The 24619-nt window shown below is 32.5% G+C and overlaps 3 protein-coding genes across 11 annotated transcripts; 2 read left to right on the top strand and 1 right to left on the bottom strand.

The window, feature by feature from the left end:
- The first annotated feature begins 355 nt into the window (after positions 1–355).
- On the top strand, positions 356–9947 carry LOC122637115 (phospholipase DDHD1-like). 4 transcript variants are annotated; one of them, XM_043829045.1, is made up of 11 exons: positions 356–492; positions 2107–2203; positions 2293–2616; positions 3247–3420; positions 3564–3692; positions 3882–4023; positions 4182–4288; positions 4442–4752; positions 4839–5121; positions 5277–5432; positions 5512–9947. In XM_043829045.1, the coding sequence occupies exons 2-11, from the start codon at positions 2137–2139 to the stop codon at positions 5658–5660; spliced, it is 1842 nt and encodes a 613-aa protein (XP_043684980.1). In that variant the 5' UTR covers positions 356–492; positions 2107–2136; the 3' UTR covers positions 5661–9947. The 4 variants fall into 4 exon arrangements, with proteins under 4 accessions (XP_043684980.1, XP_043684979.1, XP_043684978.1 ...); XM_043829044.1 differs by lacking the exon at positions 356–492 and adding an exon at positions 1413–1675; XM_043829043.1 differs by lacking the exon at positions 356–492 and adding an exon at positions 1413–1887.
- A 1058-nt stretch (positions 9948–11005) lies between these two features.
- On the top strand, positions 11006–16749 carry LOC122637110. Of its 4 annotated transcripts, none has more exons than XR_006329122.1 (12): positions 11006–11084; positions 11318–11835; positions 11912–12024; positions 12114–12854; positions 13011–14079; positions 14142–14431; positions 14527–14640; positions 14726–14826; positions 15161–15250; positions 15365–15492; positions 15571–16425; positions 16498–16749. XR_006329122.1 is itself a non-coding variant. In XM_043829019.1 (12 exons), exons 1-12 carry the CDS (start codon positions 11079–11081, stop codon positions 15683–15685), a joined length of 3216 nt encoding a protein of 1071 aa, XP_043684954.1. In that variant the 5' UTR covers positions 11006–11078; the 3' UTR covers positions 15686–16749. The 4 variants fall into 4 exon arrangements, 3 of the variants coding, with proteins under 3 accessions (XP_043684954.1, XP_043684953.1, XP_043684955.1); XM_043829019.1 differs by having other exon boundaries at positions 14142–14272; positions 14342–14431; positions 15571–16749; XM_043829018.1 differs by having other exon boundaries at positions 15571–16749.
- A 619-nt stretch (positions 16750–17368) lies between these two features.
- LOC122637113 (cationic amino acid transporter 3) lies at positions 17369–23589 on the bottom strand. Of its 3 annotated transcripts, XM_043829034.1 has the most exons (13): positions 23414–23589; positions 23232–23351; positions 22982–23160; positions 19909–20155; positions 19525–19809; positions 19309–19413; positions 18800–19178; positions 18582–18721; positions 18407–18509; positions 18139–18287; positions 17901–18067; positions 17681–17789; positions 17369–17620 (listed from the first exon to the last, which is right to left on the bottom strand). In XM_043829034.1, the coding sequence occupies exons 1-13, from the start codon at positions 23466–23468 to the stop codon at positions 17541–17543; spliced, it is 2118 nt and encodes a 705-aa protein (XP_043684969.1). In that variant the 5' UTR covers positions 23469–23589; the 3' UTR covers positions 17369–17540. The 3 variants fall into 3 exon arrangements, with proteins under 3 accessions (XP_043684969.1, XP_043684971.1, XP_043684970.1); XM_043829036.1 differs by lacking the exons at positions 22982–23160; positions 23232–23351; positions 23414–23589 and adding an exon at positions 21502–21595; XM_043829035.1 differs by lacking the exons at positions 22982–23160; positions 23232–23351; positions 23414–23589 and adding an exon at positions 20348–20681.
- Positions 23590–24619: the final 1030 nt, after the last annotated feature.

The raw sequence follows: 24619 nt of genomic DNA, 5'->3' as shown, positions 1-24619 counted from the left end.
TCTCGCATTTGCAATTGTTAAGAAAAAACGAGCAATCTTTGTAAATCTCTTCTTTACTTTTGCCTTGCTATCGGTAACTTACTCTTGCTTTTCTCGCAAAGGGACAAAGATTGAGAGAAAAGTGCTCGAATTCGGACAAAGTATAGATTCTCTGCATATCGTATCTTACTGCGATATAATTAATAGTTCATATTGATCCTTCGAAGATTACGAATTATGAAAAGATAATATCTAGACCGATTGGCTTGTTCGACGAGCAAACCACACACTCCCACTGGTATATGATTAACGAACGAAAGCGAAAGGGAAAGAAAAAGACAATAAGTGGAATGCAATCGAAGAACGATGCATGGTATATCAATCAATTTGTCCGAGTATACGTTATAGTACAAATGGCGAAAGAAGTTACCAATAGAGCGAACGCTTATAGTTGCTTGAATTTCGTTCGAGACTGGCGGATATTTCTGTGGATATCGTATATCCTTATGCATTGTATGTATTTTATTAAATAACAAAGCTTTTTAGACATAAAGATTTTCATCGTCGATTATCAAAAATACATAACGATAAAAGTTGCTTTGAAATCACGCGAGATGCAATCATTATTCGTTTCTAAATAAGTTAGATCGAACTACGTCATTCGTAAATAGATCGTCTCGCGTTACTATATATTAATACGTAACAATAAGATCGAACGATTTTACTCAACATTTCGCTAACCTGAAATTACAAGTTATGTGTCATCGTAAAAATCACAATGATAACCCACATCTGTCCGATTCGCTATAGCCGAAATAAACCCGTCTACATATCGTCTCTGTACAATATACGTTAATTTATAATATATTTATGACGTAAAAATCAGCTCTGTTAAGATTCGTTTAAATTCATTAACAAATTTATCTTGTCTAACACTTTAATACATCGACGATCATCCAATCGATATAACGGACTAACATTAAAATTTTTCAAATTTCTTTGCGTATATACACATGTGCGTATTCATGTAAACTCGCATGACCCGAATAAAACTATTAATGCGTTACGCACGCGTATAAAGTTCTTATTCCTCGTCCCAATTGCGTATGAAAGGGGAAAAAAAAAAGAAAAAACAATTACCACGTTACAAACGATCGTTTTATGGAAGATCTAATACGCTTTATTTATTATCTTTATTACTCCTTTACAAATGCAAGTATAGAGTAATTGGTACAACGTTTGGAAAATTTTGAAAGATACATATTCAATTTTTATTCCTTAGAATTGAATATTTCCAATTTTCTTTGTGACTGAGAGGGATAACGCACGCACATATGGACCGATTATACGATACGTGATGTCACACATATATATATATAAACTGCATACTTAGCGCGCGCGCCAGCATGCGATACGCGCATTGCACACTATGCTACGATACATCGTAAGTTTATATGTATGTATGGACACATCATACACATATGTCCATTGCATTAATCTCCTATGACTATGTTGCTCGTGCCGTTGACGATCAGCTGTCCAAGTTCTGGAATTTAAACATATTGCGTTTGCGGAACGGAAACCCGTACGGAAATCAAATGTAGTTACATAAGACGACGTTTCAGGGAAATGAATCAGTCTCGTTGTGCGTTTAAGAAGAGCTACAATATTTTTAGATAACTATCGTCCGCGGAAGGTAAATTCTCGTGTATCGGGAGACTTTAAGTGTCACGCAATATTTCAAACGTCGCTGCCTGTCGGTGTGTGTGTGTGTGTGTGTGTATGTTTTTTTTTCTTTGATTATATCGGATACAAATAGAATTTTATGATAAACTTCGTATCAAAATATCGTTTTATTTCGTACTGAGAATACAGTGTTATATAGTGTAGTAATACTTGTGATAAATCGTAAGTACATATCGTCGATTAATATTGTGCTTGAATATTATTTGTTATTGAAATGCATTGTGCATTCTAACTTACTGCGCGATATAGTCGGTGAGCGTGTAGCGTGTGAGCGTGTGTGTGTATGTGACGCGTGCGTTCGTGTGCGTGCGTATCTATCTATCTATATATATATGTGTGTGTGTATATATATATATATCGTGATTTTTTTAAATATAATAGAGGGTTCGATTGCTTCCAACGATTTAAAGAATGTCCAGTAACCCAATTGAAGTAGATCCATTCAGTGAAGTTGCTTTGGAAATTGATATTTGTGAAGGTATTAAGTTGTACTATCGTACAATTATAATGGTAAGCAAAAACACAAGAAAAGGATAATACAATTTGCTATGATTATTCTTATTGAAGGGAATGGAAAGGCAAACAACGAACAAAGTACACAAAGTACAAAAGAAGATACAAAAAGTACAAGTAATGAACCAACGCATGCAGAACCGCTAACACCCGAAGAGATCCGTTGGTTCTACAAAGGTGGAGTCGATAAAAGATGGGTAGAGTTTTGTGGATACGATAGTTTAAGAATAGAAGCAGCTTGGCAAGAAAGACAAAGCCTTATCGATAAAACTGATGGGAAAAGTAATGAATTGCCACCTGCCGAGAAAGTTGTGGTTAGAGGAGGAATGTACGACACAGAAATTGATAATATGAAATGTGTCTCGATATATTGGCCAGGTGCTCATTTTGATTAACAAAAATTTTGTCGTTTATATTTAACATTGCTATCGAATAATCTTTTCAGATAGTGCGTATATTTTTATCCAAAATTAATATAGTTCACAATGAAGAATATTAAAATTTATACGTGTGGAAACGGCAAAGAGGAAGAAATTGATTCGCAATAAATCCAAACGTTAAAAATACCTTTGAAGTAAACATTTTACCGTTTACATGACGTATAATATACGTTCAAAATATTTTCGTATTTTTTTTATGAATCAATGTATAAGAGATTAAAGCTAGTAAAACTGATATATGAGATTATAATTTAACCGAATATAAATTTTAATAATCCTGGTTTGTGTAAGAGGAGTCCACAAAAGTTTAGAATCAAGAAATAATTTTTATGATTATCTTTATGCATTTTAAATACCGTAAATGCTAATCTCCGTTTATAAGAATTATCGTTACGTATTTGGATTACCTCCTTGTCGTTACCACAATTTCATTAAAAAACGCTTTTAAGAACTACATTTTCTATAAATCTTTCTAACATCATTCATTTCACTTTATTTTGCTGCGATATATTTTACAATATATTATTATAATCTAATAGAAATATATTAAAACTATATTTAATTAAAGGCGAAGAATGGGAAATAATGAGAGGTACATGGTACTACGACGGTAGTTGGATACCATTGGAAATAGAACATTCTAAAGTCATAGAGGAAGTTCATCTAAAATTGTTCCCGAAACAATCTTCGGAACATTATAGGTCAATGCCTGAAACTAATGCCTCTTCTTATTCATACAAAGGTATTGATTATTTTCATGTAGTATCAGTATTAATAATTATTCATTTCTTTTGGAGATTAAATAAATTTGAAAATTATTTAAATTGATTACATTTTTTCGAAATTGAATAAATTGAAATATTGATTAATGCGTTAATGTTTCAGTATTGCACACAGAATGCTTTCCAGAATTTCACGTCGACTGGCACTCTATAGATTATGTTGCATTATATAGCGAGTATACAACAAGTAAATTAATGCGCAGTGTTACATCCAAACTGGGTTTGCCTAAAAGTAATAACTTTTTCATTATTACATTTGTTCGTGTTCTACGAAATGATAATAGATACATAAATCTTACAGACTTAAATCTTGAATGGATTCTGTAGCATAGTATTTTTTTTTTATAGTAAAAAGTAATATTATAGTAATAAAGAAAAATTATAAAAATATATACATACTTAAACACAATGAACATTGTAGCCACAGGATATCGATTAAAAAGGGGATATAAAGTTCCTGCTACAATGGAAGATAAGCCCCAAGATATAGACCATTTAGTCTTTGTCGTTCATGGAATCGGTCAAAAGAGAGACACTGGAAAAATAATACGCAATACAACATCGTATGACTTTTTTATTTTATTTTGTTGTTAAATTTTATGATTAGAGATTTAATTTAAATAAAGAATTAGAGATTTGGCCTATGTTTTAATACGAAGAAAGTTATTCCCTTAACTGCTAACAGTGCAAACAATTAATTATATTATTTATTCTTTAACAGATTTAGAGAATGCATAGAACGACTGAAACAACGATTTTTTCCAAATTCAAATTACAGAGTTGAGTTTTTCCCAGTTGAATGGAGATCGTCGTTGAAACTCGATGGAGGTAAATAAAATTCTGAATTCTACTCTGACTTAATATATAATGATCACATAGATGGATCGAAAGTTACTGGACCATAAAACGTATTAATATATAAGTTATGAGAAAGCCATAACTCAAACGATTATTTATATATCTTCTTACATATCTTTCCAGATATAGTTGAAGCTATTACGCCATACAGCGTGTTAAGTATCCGTCATCTATTAAATACATCAGCAATGGATATACTTTATTATACGAGCCCTCTATATGGCGGGGAAGTAAGAGCTGGATTACAGAAAGAATTGAATAGATTATATTTCATGTTTACTAGCAGACATCCTGACTGGAAAGGCAAAGTTTCAATTTTGGCACATTCGTTAGGTTGCGTTATCGTATATGACATAGTCACAGGCTGGATGGGTCCTGACACAAGACCCCCATCCCCGGATCAAGAAGTTTTGTTGCAAGGTTTACAATTTCCTGTAAGTAGATTTAAAATGATCTTACGAGGAAAGCAGAACGGATATCTTATTGCGACATTTTTTTTATCATATTTTCTTATTTACAGATTGAGAACTTGTTTTGTCTGGGTTCTCCTTTGTCAGTGTTTTTAGCATTGCGCACACGTACACCGTCCAATAGATTAGATGTAATGCCTCAAGGTTTATGCAAAAGGTTTTATAATATATTTCATTGGTCTGATCCTGTAGCATATCGTATGGAACCACTTTTGGAAAGAGGATATAGTAAAGTTGAGCCAGTTGTTATACCACCATACGGAGGAGGAGTCGATGAATTACAAATAGAATCTTCGTCAATAGTTAATGCAGATCAAAATATATCTCCCACTGGTATGTCAGTTTAAATAATATATATCTATATAAGATACTGATTTTTTAAAACCTTTGATCGCTTAAATGTTAATAAATAGAATTAACTACTTCGTAAAAGGAGAATTAGCACGATATGGTATATCTAATTTTCATACATTCTTTTATATCGATAGAGACCGATGAAAGAGAAGATAGTCCAGTGGATGTATCCAATCGTAATACAGAGAAAGGGTGGAGCCTTTGGGGTTTAGTTAGAGCTGGTTGGAATGTCAAAGAAGGCTCATCTTCACCAACGCCTGATTCAAATCCTCCAATCCGTCCAGGGCAAGGTATTGATTATAGATTATAATTATATATTCCTAGTTGCTTAACACACAAAAATATAATTAAATTTTCTATATTCATTAGAGCTAACGCAACGTTTGGATTACGTTTTACGAGCGGTTGGATTAGGTAGAAATTATTTATATGCAGTAGTGGCGCATACTAGATATTGGAGTAACGATGATGTGGCTTATTTTGTTCTCACAAGACTATTTCCAACGTTAGAAGCATGATGGCGATATCAATGCTTGAAGCAGAATTTAAGCAGATTTTATTAAATTTACTAGTCGATTGCTGGCCTTTTATACCTGATATAAACAGTAGGCCTACCACTAAAACAATCTGTGATAATGGAAAAAACGATACAATAACGATATAAAATCTACATAAATTGATGATTTTATATAATTCACAGTTCAATATTAACATGGTCAAGTTTTGCAGATAAAATAAATTATATACGTATGCGTGCATTTACGTTCGTGTATGTGTATTAACGTATACACGCGCGCCTACGTGTGCATCATACACATGTTAACTTTGTATATTACTTCATACTATAAGAAAAGTTAGATGTGTGTTTTTATTGTCGATACATACATACATACATACATCCATCCACCCACCCACACGAACGTATAAACATGCATACAGACTTACACACTTATGAACACACATCATAACACATACACCTACGTACGTATAACTCTGTGTGTGTGTGTGTGCGTGTGTGTCAAATTATATATATATATATGCCTGTAAATGCCTGGTTTTATAACTTATCATAAATAATTTTTATTTGTTATGTTTAATAAGCATATAGTTTATAATAGATATTTATTTAAGTATTTAATCATATACAATTGTTAACACCAAAAATACACATGTACATTAATTGATGACAAAAAATTAATAATGGTAGTCATCTTTTGGAGTTAGCCATTAAAACTTTAATTTAATTTTAAATCATGCAATCTCCCACTTTGAGGAATTTTTTATGGAAATTTTAAGAATAATTATATTATGTAACTAGATTATTCAAGTTTCATATATTTGGTTACATTCTGATATAACAAAATAATGGAAGAATAAAATAAAAAAAAATTGCTTAATAATTTAGCTAATTAAGCATAAGGAACATCTGCCACACAACTACTCGAACCTTTGAGTAAATAAGGAAGATTACCAGTCTCTTTGCACAAATTGTTCAATTTCCCTATAGTTCCTACTTGCTACTCAAAGCTTCTAGTCGTATACAATACGTTATGTACGTATACCTATATCTGTAATCGTACCCATATTTGACGACTATAAGCATGAGATGCAGTGGGTTTCAAACGAAATCATATCATCATAAAATTTGGAAAAGTTGTCTTCATCTGAAGGCGAAGTTATAATATAACTTTGCGCTAACTTGAGATATCTAAATTTAAATACATTACTTCTTATTAACAAATATCCTTAACCACATTCAAATTTTTTAAACAAAGCACAAATCATTGTAATATATTTCTTGTAATGATATGTATTGTGTGTGTGTGTGTGTGCGTGCGCACAGTGGCTCAGTAATCATGATATAACCAGGAAAGAACTGACTTCTTGAGAAATTGAATCGAAATTGCAAAATAACATTTTTTTATACGAAATTTTGTTTTCGAGTAAATTGAATGAAATATTAAGTATAAGTACGTTTACACCTAACTTAATTATCGTTGAAGAAATAATACAAATCATAACTTGTTTACAAGTAGCATTAAAATCATAGATTGATAATTTGATTTCTTCGTCCTTCCTTTAATCAATCTTTTTTTTTATCTTAACTTGAAATATCTACTGTTTTATGTTATGGCTTTTGCCGTTAATTAATCTTTATGAGATACTATTTTCTATTTGTAAGCAAGATATATCGTAGTTATATCTAAATTCGTTTAATGACTATTGAATTAAATGTATAGCACAATGCAATTTATACGACACAATCGAAGGATAAAATGTCTTGCATAATTGCATCATTCTTCATTCATATTATCGGCGTTAATTTTTGTTTAACTAAATTTTGCTTTATAAATATTCAGACAAAAATTTTAATTCATATAAGCGCGTACCTTTTAATTGATTGATTAAGAATTCAGATACATAATCAATAAATCGGACATTGTGATAAAATCAGTTCAGATAATCGATTACATATAAATGGAATTCAACTGTATATATATCGGATTGATATTCAGGCAATTTTCTCGAAAACAAAGCTATTAATAAAAAAATTTTATTTCACAATTTTGATTTATCGACACGTGTATATATATCATTGTACATGTATATATGCGTAAATCACATATATATATATGTGTGTGTGTGTGTGATTATTGGTGTGTGTGTGTGTGTGTGTGTGTCAGATTTGGTTTGATTTTCTAATAATGATGTTTTATAGACACATCTTTATATATGAACTCATTTGTTTTTATATCAATCAATATAAGAATAGTATAACTAAAACGTATATATAATACAAAGTAGTATATAATTATAGTATTATTAAAAAATGAAATTTTCCTTGTATTCAAAGCAAAGTTCATTCATTGTATAAACAATTTGCTACGATTAAAATGGCCAACGTGATAGCCAGTGAAAAATGACCAACATGAAACATGCAATTAGTTAATTATTTGCATGTATGTATATCATTGATTTTTTTATTACAGCTTTTTTAACATAATCTTATTCAAAATTTTAATAAGTAGATAGGTAATTAATAAATATTCTATAAAATATTAGATAAGACAAATTGAATGTATTGACTGCAAGGGAACATGAGTATTCTTTTGTAGAATAAAAACAATGATTCGTAATACGTAACATACGATAGTTGAAACAGTAAAATGTTATCAGTTGGAAGAAACAATTTGTTTAGTAATTATTACAGCATAATTTGCTATTTGCATTAAATTAGAAATGTTATGTAATGTTACTAATCTTATTCTAATGTTACAATATTCAAATTTTATCCTAATAAATACTTATTATAATAATATTAAGTAATTTGTAAACATATAACAGTTGATATTGTAAGAGAACATATGTGACCAAGATTTAAAAGTTTAATTTGGAATATCATATCGAGAGAATTTAATATGTATATATTTCATTCCCTTATGCAGTTACTACAAAAACATAATGAACACGAAAGTATTTACCAGACATATATGCAATTATATATATATACACGCACCTCCTAACTTTACTTTAAATTCTTATTATTTTTGATTATAAAAAGCAATTGTAATTGTTTATCATACTTAAGACACTTTTTGGTTTTAGCTAGTAAAAGATATAAATCAATGTTTGATTATTAAATATATATGTTTATATTATTTATCTATTCATATTTACGTATACTCCTCACAAATTATACGTTAATTCTTCTTGAAGGACAAAAGAATTTTGCATGTATGTATGATAAATAATAACATGCAATAACTGTTTCCAAATATATAAAAATTAATTAAGTACATGATATAGTAGTATGACAATAAAATAAAGATGATAGAATTACTTTCATATCAATCAACATTGATAATCGGGTACGCAGGGACATGTCTTTTGCATGATAGATTAGTACGAATACTTGAAAAATTTGTTTTTACCACCGATTTTTGTTTTAATTAATCTGTCACTTTCACACCTAACGTGTACGATAGAATTGATATCTTATTGGTACTAATCTAAGAAAAAAAGAATATTATTGAAATTGTAATACGTATGAATTGTATCCTTATTTATATAAGTGTTTTGATGGAGGACCGTGGTGACGGCGACTTTTAATTGTGAAAGATAACAGCCTGTTCCTACGTACCACGTTATACTCGTGATAATATCATAACGAAACAACGGTTATTCTCTTTTCTCCCTTTTATATATAGTGTAAATATTCTAATAGTTTATTCATATAAGGTAGTCTTTCCTACAGAATTATCGATAATATATATATATATATATATATATATATATATATATATATATATGATAGAAAATTTTATATTATGTATCAGCGCCACATCAAAGGAAGTTTATCTTCATTAACGATTATATAGTTCTTTACTTAGTTTGCCATGAAGTAAATAAAGAGCCATTTAACAATTATAATATCTTATTACAGGGGCGACGTGCGATCTGTCACTAAATATTTTAATGATTTTATAGGAACCTTGTGCTTCCAATAAATACACCTTAATGAGGTTAGATTGTATATATCAAACTAATGTTGTATCACATTCATAATGGTTGTACAAGTTCATAAATGCTTAAGTATTATGAAAATATTATGTTACGTTAACATTATTACATTTATGTGCGATAATTAATAATCTATTCAAATAAGGCAAGTGCTGTGATCTCTTATTTTTACTACCTTTGTGTAAATTCAATCGTCATTCGAATAAAGATATGTTCCCAACATCGTACCAGATTGAATCACGATAATTTTTTAATAAAAAATACATTAATATTATAATATTCAATTTGGATACATCATTAAGCCTGCCATTAATCCGTGAGATCCGAAGAATCTCCTGTTGTATTTTTAGGGCAAGACGAAAGGAAAATAAAAATAAATGTTTACAATTCTAAACGAACAATAATGCACATCTATTGTTTGACGATGATCTAATCGCGGGTAAATCTAGTCATGGAAAAACTTTTATTTGTAAAAATTAAAAGGAATAAAATAATCGAGTGGCGAGGTAGGATAAATAAATGTAATTTTCACAATTTTTATTAAAAAATCCGTCCTTTGACAAGAAAAATATCGGCATCTCTATTTACAACGCGAACGATGGAAAAAGATCGCATCAAGATGCGCAACCTTGATTAGCAAGATTAGGTAGGACAAACCTGTCTTTCTAAATTACTTTCAAACGGTAAACAATGTTAACACGCGATACATTGTAACGAATTGGATCAGAAGAGTCGTGTTCACGATAACGAATATTTTTAGCTAGCAAAAATATTTCATCTTTATATCGTGAATTCGGTACATACATACACCTTCTTCTATCAACATCTAAGACGACTTTCTTATTTGTTAGGAACGTAGCCTAGAGATATATTTGTCAACTGCTTAACACTAAAGTTAACTATTTAAACGATCCTGGTAACTAACTAAATATTCCATTAAAATGTCGTGCCAGAAGTTGGCGACGCAGACTACGCATATCAAATCAGGTGATATATAAATGCGCATAGTCGCCCGCATATAGTTTTCTTACTTTTTAAATATTTGTTTATTAAATATTTTATTGGAAATAGAAATTCTTATATTCTACACGCGCCGTTGTATTGTTAAATGATCGATTGAAATTTCAATATATTGGAATGTTGGATGTATCGTTGAAATTGGAAATTTTATTTTCCGAAAATTATGAGTAGTTGTACAAATCTAGTTGAGAGGTTTTTTAAAAATAAGGTTAGAAATTTGTGGCCATATACGGCTACGTGCATAGCACTTATTTCTACCGTTTAAGACTGTTCGTCCCTGCTTCATTTTTCGAAGTCACACACGCTTCGAGCGTAAGGTTTCGAACAATCTCGATGTGCGTGTAAAAATTCAAATATTTTCGAACGCAAAAACGCATTTATTGGTCTAAGGCACGATGGAGGTAAGTTTTAGATATTAATGGATTGATCGTTAACGTTCATTTATACGTATTAAATCTTATTGTTTATATAATTTATGCCCATTTTTAATACGTTTCTCTGTACCTCTATGATAGATACGCATGAGGATGTGCGTTTTTTTTTATCCAATGAAAAATTATAAACGAAATTTGCAAACTTTAAGAAAGATGAATCTTACAAAAAGTTAAAACATTCTCTGAAATTTGTTTTACAGAGGAAAAAGGAGAAGATAATAAATAATAGCCAAGTAGCCCCAGCCTCAATATGTACTAGTATATCCAGCATCAATGCGGATATGCAAGATATGAATTGCACCAGTTTGTTTCTGCATACTTCTCAGATAGAAAACGAGGTTGTCTCTTCTAGTAACAACTTGAGAAATATGATGGCAAAGAAGAAAAATAGATATACTATATATAAACCAATAATTACATCTTCAAGTATCGAACAATCGTCGAGAAAAAAAGACTGCTTCAATGGCAAAACATTATCGATTGATGAGAATTTGCCTGTAATGGAAAAATATTTGCCATTACCAACAAATACGGAACAAGTTTTCGATAATGCCAATTTTTTTAAATTGCAAGAAGAAAGTGCAAAGTATGATAACTTTGGTCGTCCTGAAATAGTCATTACCACAAGTCACAAAGAAAAATCAAATAGAACTTTTTTTAATTGGAGAGTTATGTTAAATGAAAATGGTCACTTACTTATTAAAGGAACATTAGAAAGGTAAATTTAAATAATATAAATATCTGTGATACTTTATCACTTTATTATTTTTATTTTTCATTTTTATTCTTCATAGTGGAAAAATTGCGCGCACTAAACCCATACTTAAGAGATTGACGGTTACAAGCGTAGAGTCTATTTTTAAACAAATATATCATCTAAAAGGAAATATTGTGGATAATAGAAATGGTAAGAATTTCAATTTTTGCATGTAATTTTGACTAATTAATAAATAATTATTTGATTTTGATAAACGCACTATTTTTTCATGTATTTAGAGTTACCAGAGTACGTTAGAGGTAAATTCTTCAATGGTTTTCCTGATGATTGGGAAAATGTAATTCGAATATGGAAATTATTTATTTCTCAAGGCTTGAATTCAAACTTTCATTGGCCAATCAAAATTATTGATAGCGATAATGACACAAATAGCAAAATGTCAGATGTAACGCTCGAGTGTAGAAAGGAAGACGGAATTAAGTTCAACGAGTCAGGCGTTATTTCAATGGGACAAAAACCAAATGTATCCAATCTCCGAATACCTTCCAGTACTTTACGTGGTATTAACGGGGAAGATCGCTCTTTAGAAACTAAAACTGATAATGATGTATACACTCCTGAAATTTATGTACCAGGTTCAACAAATTTACTGCTTTCCAGCATGGCAAAGAAGACGTATAATCATAACAGTTTAGATAGAAAGGAACAGTACCAGAATAAAAGTGTGAATATACATCAATTGCCTCTTCTTCAAAAAGAACATACAATGAGAAATATGCAGGAAGATACAATTAATATCATTGTTAATAATTTACTGCATAAGGATTGCCCTCAAGAATACATTTCTAAAATAATACAAATGTTTGATTCTCTCAATGATGTTTACTCTTATGGAGTGGCATCGAACGATACAAATGGAGAAAGTAGAGTAAAGTGTAATGATAAGAAATCTGGATTGTGTAGCAATCAAATACAAGGTAATGAAATAATAAATGATTCGGGAAGATCTTGCATCTCCGAATGCTATGATACGCTACCTTTGAACAGATTCGCAATAAGCGCCAATCGCAATAAGCGCAACATAGAAGATGTGCATAAGACCTCTAATATAATTTTACAAGAACATCAGAATGTTTGTACTGAATCGGAGAAGGATAATGATATTATGCTTTTACAACGATCGCACGGAAAAGGCTTTGAAGAATTGGAAGATGAAACTTGTCCGGGTATATCTAAAATCATATCTGAAAGAATATTATTACAAAATGAAAGAGTGTCGATGAAACGGCACAAACACGAGCAAAGACGAGAAAGTATGAATTATAACGCCATAACTAACAGTCATGTAAAATTGCAAGAGAAAAGTAAAAAAAACAGACCGATATACCATTCTACTTCCAGCAATGACAATATTGAAAATGACAATATGGAAAATCATGATCCCGCACATGTATCGGTATCTGTACACAAGGAAAAGAGGAAAAGAGATAATATTAAGTTACTTCATTTTGGACTGTCCGATAGAAGAAAAAAGGATAGTTTGAAAAATAATCGTTATTGCGAAAATTCTAGTACGGAAGATGAAATGGAATTGTTAGAACTCAAACATAAGGAACATTTGAATATGGCAAAGATCATAGAACACAGTGCGAAAAAACCAAAAATAATAAACACCTTTGCTGATACGAATCATGTTAACGTAGTTCATAGAACTCGTAAGAACAGTATTAACAACAATAAAGCGATGTCGTTGAAAAACAAAAAGCAGAACGGCACATCAACACCATTGGCCATTGTAGATAGTCATACTCTTAATATGAACTCAAACGAAGATATGATCGATGAAAAATCGGAATTTATACCCGTTTTAAATGATACAAAAGAGCTGATTAAAAATACGCATGAATCGAATTTGCGCGCAGGTATTATAAGCGACGATCGTTTAATCGACGAACATAAAAATGACTCGAAGGACCGTCGAACTCCAAGAGGTAGTGAATTTCAAATTGAACGCGAAATATCTCCTGAAAATGCGAAATATGCTACGATAGAGACAGATACATCTTTGTCAATATCAAATCCTCTAAAGTCTCGCGTTAAAACGTGTCGCGAGGCAAATACGTCAAACGATGAATTTTTAAGCGCGAAGAAACCTCAACTATTATCCGACTGGATACCACGAGTTGTAATTGATTCTAAATCAGTTTGCGAGTTAAGTTTGGTTTTTGAAGGTAAATTGCTCAAGTAAGTAAGAACGCATTACGTTTCATAAATCGACGCGTAATTTATTATTTTGATTTACGTAGCGAGGCTGGCCACGTGGTTCATAGAAAATTTACAACTGAGCACATTCGCAAACGACTATCGGCAACTTTGATCGAAGGTATAAATCAAGAGCTATATCGACTTATCGGAGATCTGCACGACTCTAAACACGGTAACATTTACACACATTTCAAGATACGATTACACTTGCGCCGTTATGTTAAAATATATATTATGTTAGTTGTGCCAAAGGAATTACTGAGGTATTGTCGCGAAGGATGTCCACTTAATATAAACGAATTTTGCAAAATGTGGAAATCGTGTGGAAAAGGTATTATAACAGTTGGTTACGCAAAACGTATAAATGAACAGATCCCTTCTTTTCTCATATAATAATTTGACTCATCGTATATAAATTTTTGTTAGCTAATGCAGGTGAAGTAGTAGGAACGAAGCAAGGAGGTAAGATGATAGATATATCGAATGTTCCTACGAGTTCAAGAGGACGTAGGATATTTCCACCGTTGAGTTACTGGACTGGTTAGCAGAGAAATTTTTGTGCCATTTTGAGAATAGACAATACATCGTGCATTTCATGAATTTAATTACGTTATTATGTATTTAGGAGAGCGCGTTGCTTTTAGAGACAACGAAATAGTCTACACAACAGGCAGTTCTCCGAGGTATTCTATAGATCGATCGGCCGAACGTAAAAGCAATAAATTGGTACGACAACTTTTTTAAACATTATTATTTCTTATGAATTAATTTTATGATTATAATGTTAATTTTTAATAAAATCTGTGTCGTACAATTTTTAAGAAAGCAACAAAATTAACGAGAATTTCACAAATATGATAGCAATAAGTACAAATATTAATTGCAAGGCAACTTTAATTTAAACAAAAAAAAGGAAAGAAAAGAAAAGTAAAATACATAATAAATGAGCTGATATTTAAACATAATATTATACGTGATAGTTGAAATATTTCTGCTTTTCTCATATTCAACATATATCCTTTCTAGCAGTTATTTGATTAACAATCTATATATTTTCTAGCAAGTGGAAGAAAAGATGTCTGGTCAGTCTAACGATCTTGGTGGGTCTAAAAAAGGTGCAAGTGATGCGTTAAAAGATGAAAATACCACGGTACGTGATATAAATAATTATAATATGTGCTTGATTTAACAAAAGATTGTCGTTTCGTGATACGTCTATGAAATAATCTTTTCTCTTCTAAACGCGTATCATTTTATCGCACAGTTATTACCTACTAGTTTACAACGGCAAGTCGATATATGGGCACACAGGTACGATGTAGAATTAACTAACACGCAAAAGACGGATAGAAACAATGCTGCAGTATCGCAATCGGATGAACGTACAAAACAGTAAGATCCTTAAAAATATAAATTTAAGAGATTAGAATTTGAAAAGCTAGAAGAAACAGAAATTCATGTTAATTTCAGATATGGTATAAGGCAACAATCACCTATTAAAAAACAAAACCTGATGTATACTTATTATAAAAGTATTCCACACACAGACGACATTTTGTCCGACGATCAAGTATCTCAGTTATAGATGTATCTTTTATGTTTTTAAAAATAGCTGGTTAACGCGAGTTCTCGTTTTGCGATAAGTTGTAAACGTTATGATAACTCTTCGGAAAACTGTGTTGATTTTTATTGATTAATCTTTATTTACATAAGTTTGGATAATGATTATAATATTAATTTTTAGGATTGATCAAACCTGGTAAAAGGGACAGATTCTTTTTTTCTCTCGTTTTTTTTTTTTTTTTTTTTTTTTATAATTAATTACCGTGATCATAATTATAGTCGAAAACTATTTTGTATAGATTAAGAACGATGATGCATAGTCTTGACACCATGGTATCAGATCAGTGCGTCCTTCGATTCTTCGACTGACCTAATTGAATCGCGAAAAAAAGAACTAGAGATTTTGTCATTTACTGCAAGCAGTCCGACTTGATTCACGAAGGTGAATACACCATTGTTTTATGTCGTCCGTCTGTCCTTTTTCATCATGTTTTATAATATAAAACTTTTCCTATCGCTACACGGTAATGAAACTTATGTTCGATCATTGGCCCGGAATTCGAAAAATCTGAATAGCAGTCTCCCACGTAACATTTTTATCATATTATTATGACAAAGTGATATTGGCAAACAAAATATCGATCGACAAACGAGAGCTAGTCGAATAAATAATTGACGGAATACCAAATTCCAAATTGCGGTTTGTCGATATAAAAAATTATAACGACGAAGAAACCGACGAAGAATGTGCTAAGACCGAATGTAAGAGAAATTATTTTAGGGAATAATTGGAATTTATATTAATTATATTTCATTTTTATATTTATTTTTTAGCAATTGTTCAACTTTTAAATTGTAATAGAATATATGTTCGTCAGATTACAAATAAGTAGATGAATAACGATTAATAACTGCGTTAAATAGTTTTGTTTTTTTACGAAGTTTTATAAATTTAAGAAAATGCTTACTCACGATCTTAAAATTTATCTACGGCTTCATAAGTAACAACGTAAGCTCATTTTTATCATAAGTAAAAGTGGAACCCGATGAAATGCATGTGAAATACGTTTTGATGTAATAATGATATAAAAAAAAAAAAAAAAAAAAAAAGTTGCAGAAATGAAACGGATTATCCGTGAAATCTATATGAGAGGATGATCTATGTGTTCCGATGTTTGTGAGAAGTGGCTTAAAAGGTTTAGAAGTAACAAAATTGACATTAATAACAAACTGCGTTCGGAAAGACCGAAAGAATTTGAGAACAATGAATTACAGAAACTTCTTGATCAAGAGCCAGCTCGGACATTGAAAGAGGCTCATAAATAGGATTGGATTTGGATTAATGCGTAGACCGACCGTTTAACCCGGCGGTCAAAGTTAACGAGGAAGATTTAGAACGGAAGACAAACGAATTCCACAACTCACCAATCTGGTTCCATAGTAATGCCAGAATCCTTATTGCTGCTGCGACTGAAAAAAACATATTCCCGCGTCCAGCTTATTCGCCAGATTTATTGCCCTATCTGATTTTCATTTATTTAGATCGATTCGATACGACTTGTCTGGTATACATCGATTTACTAGCGTCGAAAAAGTTCGAAGATCCCTCGACGATCATACGCCTCAAAGATGTATCGTTTTTTAAAAATGAAATCGGACAATTATCTGAGAGGTGGCAGTAGGTTGTGGAAAGAAAGGACAGATATTTTGATTAAAAGAAATACATGTATGGCTTTTGTATTGTTAATTAAATAAATACATTTAAAAAGTCGGACAAATTTTCATGAGCACCTAATAATCAATTAAAACGTAGGTGACGTATTCACTGATAGAATCATGTAACTCTAGTAAAATTATTATTTTTCCATTCTACCTCATTACTGATCATCCGCTACTTTGAACTTTTTATCTCTACTGTTACTGTTCCACACACCGTAGAAAAAGTATATCGAAAGACCTGTTTGAAACATGTTATATGTATAGATTTACAAGTTCGTAGTAATGTCATTATATTTACCAATAATCATCCATATTAAGAAACGTATCCAAGTCATCATATCCAACATCATCATAAGGTAAATGTTAATAAGTATACTGATTGCTGGTAAAAAAGGAACAAGAGGTACCTAAAGGTAGGAGTGTATATCATGATATACCATCATACCTTACGCCGTACGTTGAACTATTTTAATCGAAAAGCAAAGAAAAATGTGGTGGACGTGAAAAATATAACGTACCGAAAACGCAAGTTTCTTGTCCGATGAAGGTTGAAGATAAATAAAGATCAGAGTAGAGATTAATGCAGTGACCAATATGATTATTGACACGACATAAAGAGCTTTGCCGCTAACGATTTCTTTGGAAAATTTTGAAATCATCGCCGTAATAAAGATGCAAAGCACGACTGTAACCAGCATCATTGTTATATTACTATCAACTAAGAGAAATACTCACGTTGATGGAATGAAATATTACAGTAACAGAAAACGAGGCAAGTGACCAGTTGTCCAGTTAATTTCGTAGAGTGGTCCAATCTATTGACATTAATGAGTTGCTTGATGACGAACGTCACGGTCCTTGGATCACGATCGCCTTTTTTCTCATATGCTTCACTCTCTTCGTAACTGTGAGGAAACATTGGTCCTTTAAATCTTTTATTACGGTCGTCGCTCAGCATTTCATCGTTCATCGCAAAATTTATTACATGCGTGCGTTTGCATATGTAATATATACATTTTCTTACCGTAATATAAGAACGCAGGCAGCGACTATTGAATAGGCAAGCAGCGTCCCTATACTCATCATATTTAACAATTGAGTAAGCTCGAATATCGCTGCTAAAACTCCTGCAAGAGAATGCTGCTTTTATAGATTACAAGGGCGATAGAAACACAGAATAAAGAAAATAGTTTTCGTACCTGTAAGAATTCCTGCGGAGAAAGTGCCCATGATGGGTGTATGAAATCTTGAACTTACCTTTCCCATCCATTTAAATATCAGTCCATCGGATGCCATCGCATAAATTATTCTTGGTAATGGAAACATTGCTCCTAACAAACTGCAATTACAAGATAAGTTTGCACGTGTGCATACATATCAGATATATCAGACCTATCCGACCATATCCGATCTTTACCTAGCACATAGTCCGCAAATCGCCCCGATGCTCACTACCCATTTTGCCCAATCCCAACCGATCACCTCGAAGAGATGTGGAAAGGGTGCATCGGGATTTTGTTCGTAGTACGGTAACGCCATAGTGAGTACGGCTGAGACGCCGAAATACGCGAGGAAGACAACGGTTAAAGAAGCAACAATGGCTATAGGTATAGATCTTTGCGGATCTTTAGCCTCTTCACCCGTAGTGGCCACGCAGTCGAAACCGATAAAGCCATAAAAGCAAGTTGCTGCACCGGTTATTATACCCGATATTCCATACGGCGCGAATCCTCCTGTTCCGTGTTTACAATTTGTTTCGGTACAAGAAGGTCGAGTCTTCCAATTGTTTACGTCAGCTTTGAATCAACATAATGCGCATTGATTGAAATTATCAAATCAAGATCAGAAGAGGTTTTAGAAAAAGAAAAGAAAAGGAAACAGAACAAAGAGAGAAGGGATAATCGTGAAACATTTACAGCGCATTACCTTTCAAGGAACCAGCAATTATCACGAAGAGGACAACGGAGAGATTCACCAAGGTGAAAAAGTTATTCGCAGTGGACGACTCTTTGGCGCCAAACGCTAAGGCGGCTGTGAAAAGTGACGCATAAATGTAATAAGCGCGGTATCGCTATTTATGTGTGCACATACTCGTGTAAAACTTGTATCGATTGTTTGATAATTAAAAAAGTATCGTGTTACCGGAAAACATAAGGGTGATACCGAAGGCGAAGAAATCAGGATAAGAGGAGAAATGTTCAACTTCGATGTGAGCGGCTGATTCAAAAGCATTTCTCATGCTATTGTTGAAAAGAGCATCGACGTAGGTGCTAAGGCCACGTACCACGCTAGCCGAACCGATCACATATTCTAAGATTAGAGTCCAACCTATTAAAAAGGCAATGAATTCGCCCATTGTCACGTAACTGTAAACATAAGCGGAACCAGCTCGCGGCACTCTCGCACCGAATTCAGCATAGCAAAGACCTGAAAATATATCTCGATCAAGCGATCAAGCGAGACGAAAGTTTCAGTTTTGGTGACGGACCGATAAAATGATAAAACGATTGGCAAACGCCCAATTACCGGCAAATATCGATGCCACAGCGGCAATTAGGAAGGAGATTACAACGGCAGGTCCTGCGACATCCTTTGAGACTGATCCTGCCATAATGTAAACTCCAACACCAAGAGTGGATCCAATACCCAGAGCTGTGAGGTCCAACGTTGACAGACATCTTTCCAATTCCGTATTTGCGCTAATATTTATCCGTTTCTTTCGACCGAAGGCTTTATACAGACTACGGATATTCCATGATTTCATATCGTGTAACTGTAAAAAGTTATGGTTCATACTATATGATTTCGGACATGTGCGTGCATACAAAATCGATCACGTTCCCCGTGACTGATGAAGCAATCGGAATGTCGAATGAGTTTTGTATCTTCTCCAATTTCTTCAATGTCCGATCGAAGATAAGTTTTATTTACGAATAAAAGCGTAGTAATTAAACGTTTTACTTACCAGTAAAACGTTCGTAGATATGTAATCCATTTCGGTAGGGTCTTATGAACGCTTGGATCGGAGGATCGAATTACGTTAGCGTTTCTATCGATCGCGTCTGGGACGAGACTAACATAAGAAGCGTTAATTGAACTAATGCCAGTTAAATTGTGCGCAACGCTCCTCGTGCCTACTACCGATACTTTAGATCTTTCAATTGGTCGAATCATATCTTAACAACATAGGCCTCGCTTTAAGTTTTATCTAACGATGAACCTTTTGTATCAAATCATTCTCGATCGCGACGCGTTTTTCCGACAGAAAATTTCACCGGCACGAGACTATACAGTACAGACAAGTTTACGCCGATGAAACTTTCATTTGTTTGCGCTAATCTATAACTTACTTATCTATCCGTAAACGAACAGATAACGTAATTAATGTAACATTTAATTCTATTCAAATTGTAAATAATCCACTTTTCATATCATTTCGCATAAGAGCGCATAAGGATTATCGCGATATATGCATGAATATACGCGTATCTAAATATATTTGGATCCCTCATACTCCGATTACCGTCATCTTAACAAGTGGAATAATCGAATCTTTATATTTTATCTTCGGTCGATCGCCGTTCGCTTTGCCGTGTCCGACATGTTCTCCCCGTACGGTTATCTAAGTATTAAATTATTTCGGTGATTTTTACTTGTCGTTGACGATAAGATCGACATATTTCTACGATAATCGATACGATATATTCCAAGTATTATTTTTTTTCTCGTTACAACAATACAATCGCATTCTCTATCTTATATGAATAAGGCTATGGAAAATACAAAAGGGAATTATTATCAGATTTCATTGTAGACATAAAATAATGTTTGGTCAAGTGTGAACACGTTGATAGACGAACGACATCAGACTCTCGAGATATCATTTTTTTATTTAAACCTTTCTCAGTTTTCCGATATATATTTATGTAAGACGGATTCGTGATATCGCGAATGTTTAACGCAAAATGATTAAACAAGATAACACGATTTACAACGAAAGCGAAGGAATTTTTTTTAACAAATTTTTCTAACAAAATCTAAGTATTTCATTCTAATCGTTCATCTTGGAATTCGAAAACGTTTTTACGTCCGAAGAAAAGAAAACCTGTATAAACTCACCCAAACAAGAGCTTCGAGCTCTGTCGTCGTACCAAACAGCTTCTACTTTTCTGAAATGGTTCCACGGTGATAGCGACAATTATATGAACTATCGATTATAAGGATTGTTTTCCCAAATATAATAATTATTTTTCTTCTGTCTTATCTCAACAGATATGGATGGATTATCCCCGATGAGACAAGTACGATATACGATTGGATCATGAAGAGGATAAATCGATAAAATTTTTTTTCTTTTTAATGTTGTTCTTATATACGTTTCATACGATAGACTGCCATTTCGAAGAATTTCTTATCGTTAGAAGTTCAATTATGATTTTGGTGTCGTACTTTGGAATATAGATCCATGTAGAAGAAAATATTAGACCTTTCAACAGATTTACGCACGAACAAAATTATCGTCTGTTCGTAATTTTCATAAACTCATCGTATAATCGTATTTTTTTATAAAAAAAAAAAAACAACGGATATTCTCAATAAAATGTCTTTATTAATGTAACAAGTTGGACGGATCGTATGCGTTGTACGCCATACGACCAAATATTCGCGTTTTGTACGCGCTTCTATCTATGCGCGTATAAATATACGTACGTACGTACATATACATACATTACACATATCATACGTGCGCACGCGTGTGTGTATGTATATAAAATTATATATATATCCTTACATATGTATATGAATACTTATTATATATAACCTTATATATATATATATATATATATTTCGAATGCGTATATATACACTTCTATAAAGAGAATGAAGTTATATATAAATGTCTATGAAAAATAACGTTTCATAAAGTAAGTATGTACTATTGTTCTACAGAAATAATTCATATATACTACGATACGAGTACCTTGTACGTCATAAATGTACAAAAGTTACAAATACATTTGTTTTTCGTACGATCGAATAAATATGAAATGCTTGGATAATGAATTATGTATAAAAGTTATATAAAAAATACTTATCGACTAATGTAATGAATATATAAACAGTCTAAATTATGGACGGAGTTTTTTCTGTGAAAACGCATTTGTACATAATATCTGTATTATAGATCAAATGCAAATATTCAACGATAGTTATACGTTCTTATACGTATATAACATACAACATCGTTGTTTTCTGATAAAGAAACGTCATTGGAGCGATACGGATATCTGTCATGTTCGATCCAATGTATAATAGATTCGTGTCTTCGATATCGAGTAATACTACACCTTCCAATAAATGGAGGCAATGTTTAATACAATAATCAATTTTATCTACCAAGTAGAAAGACGGAAAGTAATGCCAAGATGATACTTCCAACAGTAGCTCTTACTTTGCTTGCGTCGGACTAAATTGATCGAATAGATAAAAAAATAATTATAAGATAACGTCATCTTTGAAGATTAGTACGAGTATTTGTACGTATGTTGATGTGTGTACGTATATATATATACATATATATAGTGCAAGTTATACTTACAATAATATAATAATTGCATTTGTCTCCGTGACAACATTCCGAACATTTCCAATCTTGATACCAAATATGAGTACACAATGGCATGTTATTGCGTCGTATTCTTTCGCACTCTACTTTGGTAGAACATCTTTTGGAAATATAAAATTGTTTCTTTGCTCCTTGCGACCAATACGGTGTACCTGCAGGGGAGAACATTGGACGTGTAACATAACCTCTATCCGATTAAAACTAAGAAACTACGGAAACTTACTGCCCCACTTGATTTCTGTTAAACATACATCCTCTCCCTGTTCACATATTTTTATGCTTTTTAAGCATTTGTCTTCATTATCATCCTGATTTGTGCAGACATAACATTCCAGGGCGTGACCTATAATAATTTTTATTATCGAAACAATGATTACATTTGATACATTATTTTTGGATACTCACTAATCGGATTTAACAAAATAACGAAAATTATGTACGAGATCTTGAAAGACCACATTTTTTATTACTTTTAAAAGCAATAGTCAAACTGCAAGGAAAAACGGACGCATGTACAACGTCTTTGAATTTAGTAATTTGACTCGGACGACACCCATTACGATGACGCCATCTAGCGTTGCGAGTACAATTTAACATACATGGATTCTATGATTCATATTGTATAGTATATATAGGTTAGCACTGTAATATTAAACAGAAGCCTTTACCGCAAATATCAAGCGTATGTTTTGTCTATTTTTTCATGCGCTGAATGATATAAATCGGGGATACGGTTGAATTGCAAGAAAATTCGTCGTATAACAAAGTTTTAAGTTCTATCGTTGGTTCTATTCTTTTAATTTATGACATGATAATGCTAATTAATTTTGTTATGTAGGAATAATTTTCGTAGGAAAGATATTTCCGATCATGAAGATGAAAAGGATAAAAAAAATATTGCATCTTTCACGATCGACCACACTTTATTGGTTTCATGTTTCCGTGATCCTTAAAGCGCAAAGAATCGATGGATAGGCATAAGCACAAGCGCGTAAGAATACCGCGCACGATCGTGTTATTAAAAATAGCCCTAGGGTAGGTATTATTGACCCGAGCGTCATAACTCCAGCTATAATTTTTTCCGGTCGAGCAACCTGAAAAGAAGGGATAGTAGGAGGATTCTTTCTTTCGATGATTTCGTATCGATTTAAACATTTATTCTTTTCAAGAAATTTTTAACGTTTGAATTTTTTAGAAGAAAAGAAGAAAGACGTAGAGTCATTTGTCTCCCTTTCTCTCTTTGCACGCACACATATGTATATATGCATAAGGTAAAAAATAAGAGAGAAGAACGTTGGAAGAAACAAGAGTATCATCGGCGAATAGAAAGGGTAAAGAAGCGATAAGAAGGGAAAGAAGGAAGGAAGAGACGAAGATAGAAAGGATGAGAATACGATTGGAAAGCGGATTACGTTTACTCGTTTGCAGTCTCGCTCGTCTGTTTGTCTCGTTCAGTGTTGCTTTCGCAGCCTTACTTCTCATAGTCGTTGGATGTCGATATTCGAGTGCGCGGCACAGGCTGAGCAGTGGCAGTCCCGAGTCACTGCGCCGAGAATCTAAAATTATCGGGCGGTCCACGATAGAAGAGAGGAAGGGTAATCGAGAGGTAGA

The sequence above is a fragment of the Vespula pensylvanica genome, chromosome 24 (assembly GCF_014466175.1).
Source record: "Vespula pensylvanica isolate Volc-1 chromosome 24, ASM1446617v1, whole genome shotgun sequence".
NCBI lineage: Eukaryota > Metazoa > Arthropoda > Insecta > Hymenoptera > Vespidae > Vespula > Vespula pensylvanica.
The sequence above is the reverse complement of the archived record's forward strand: the minus strand, read 5'-3'. Positions and strand labels throughout refer to the sequence as shown.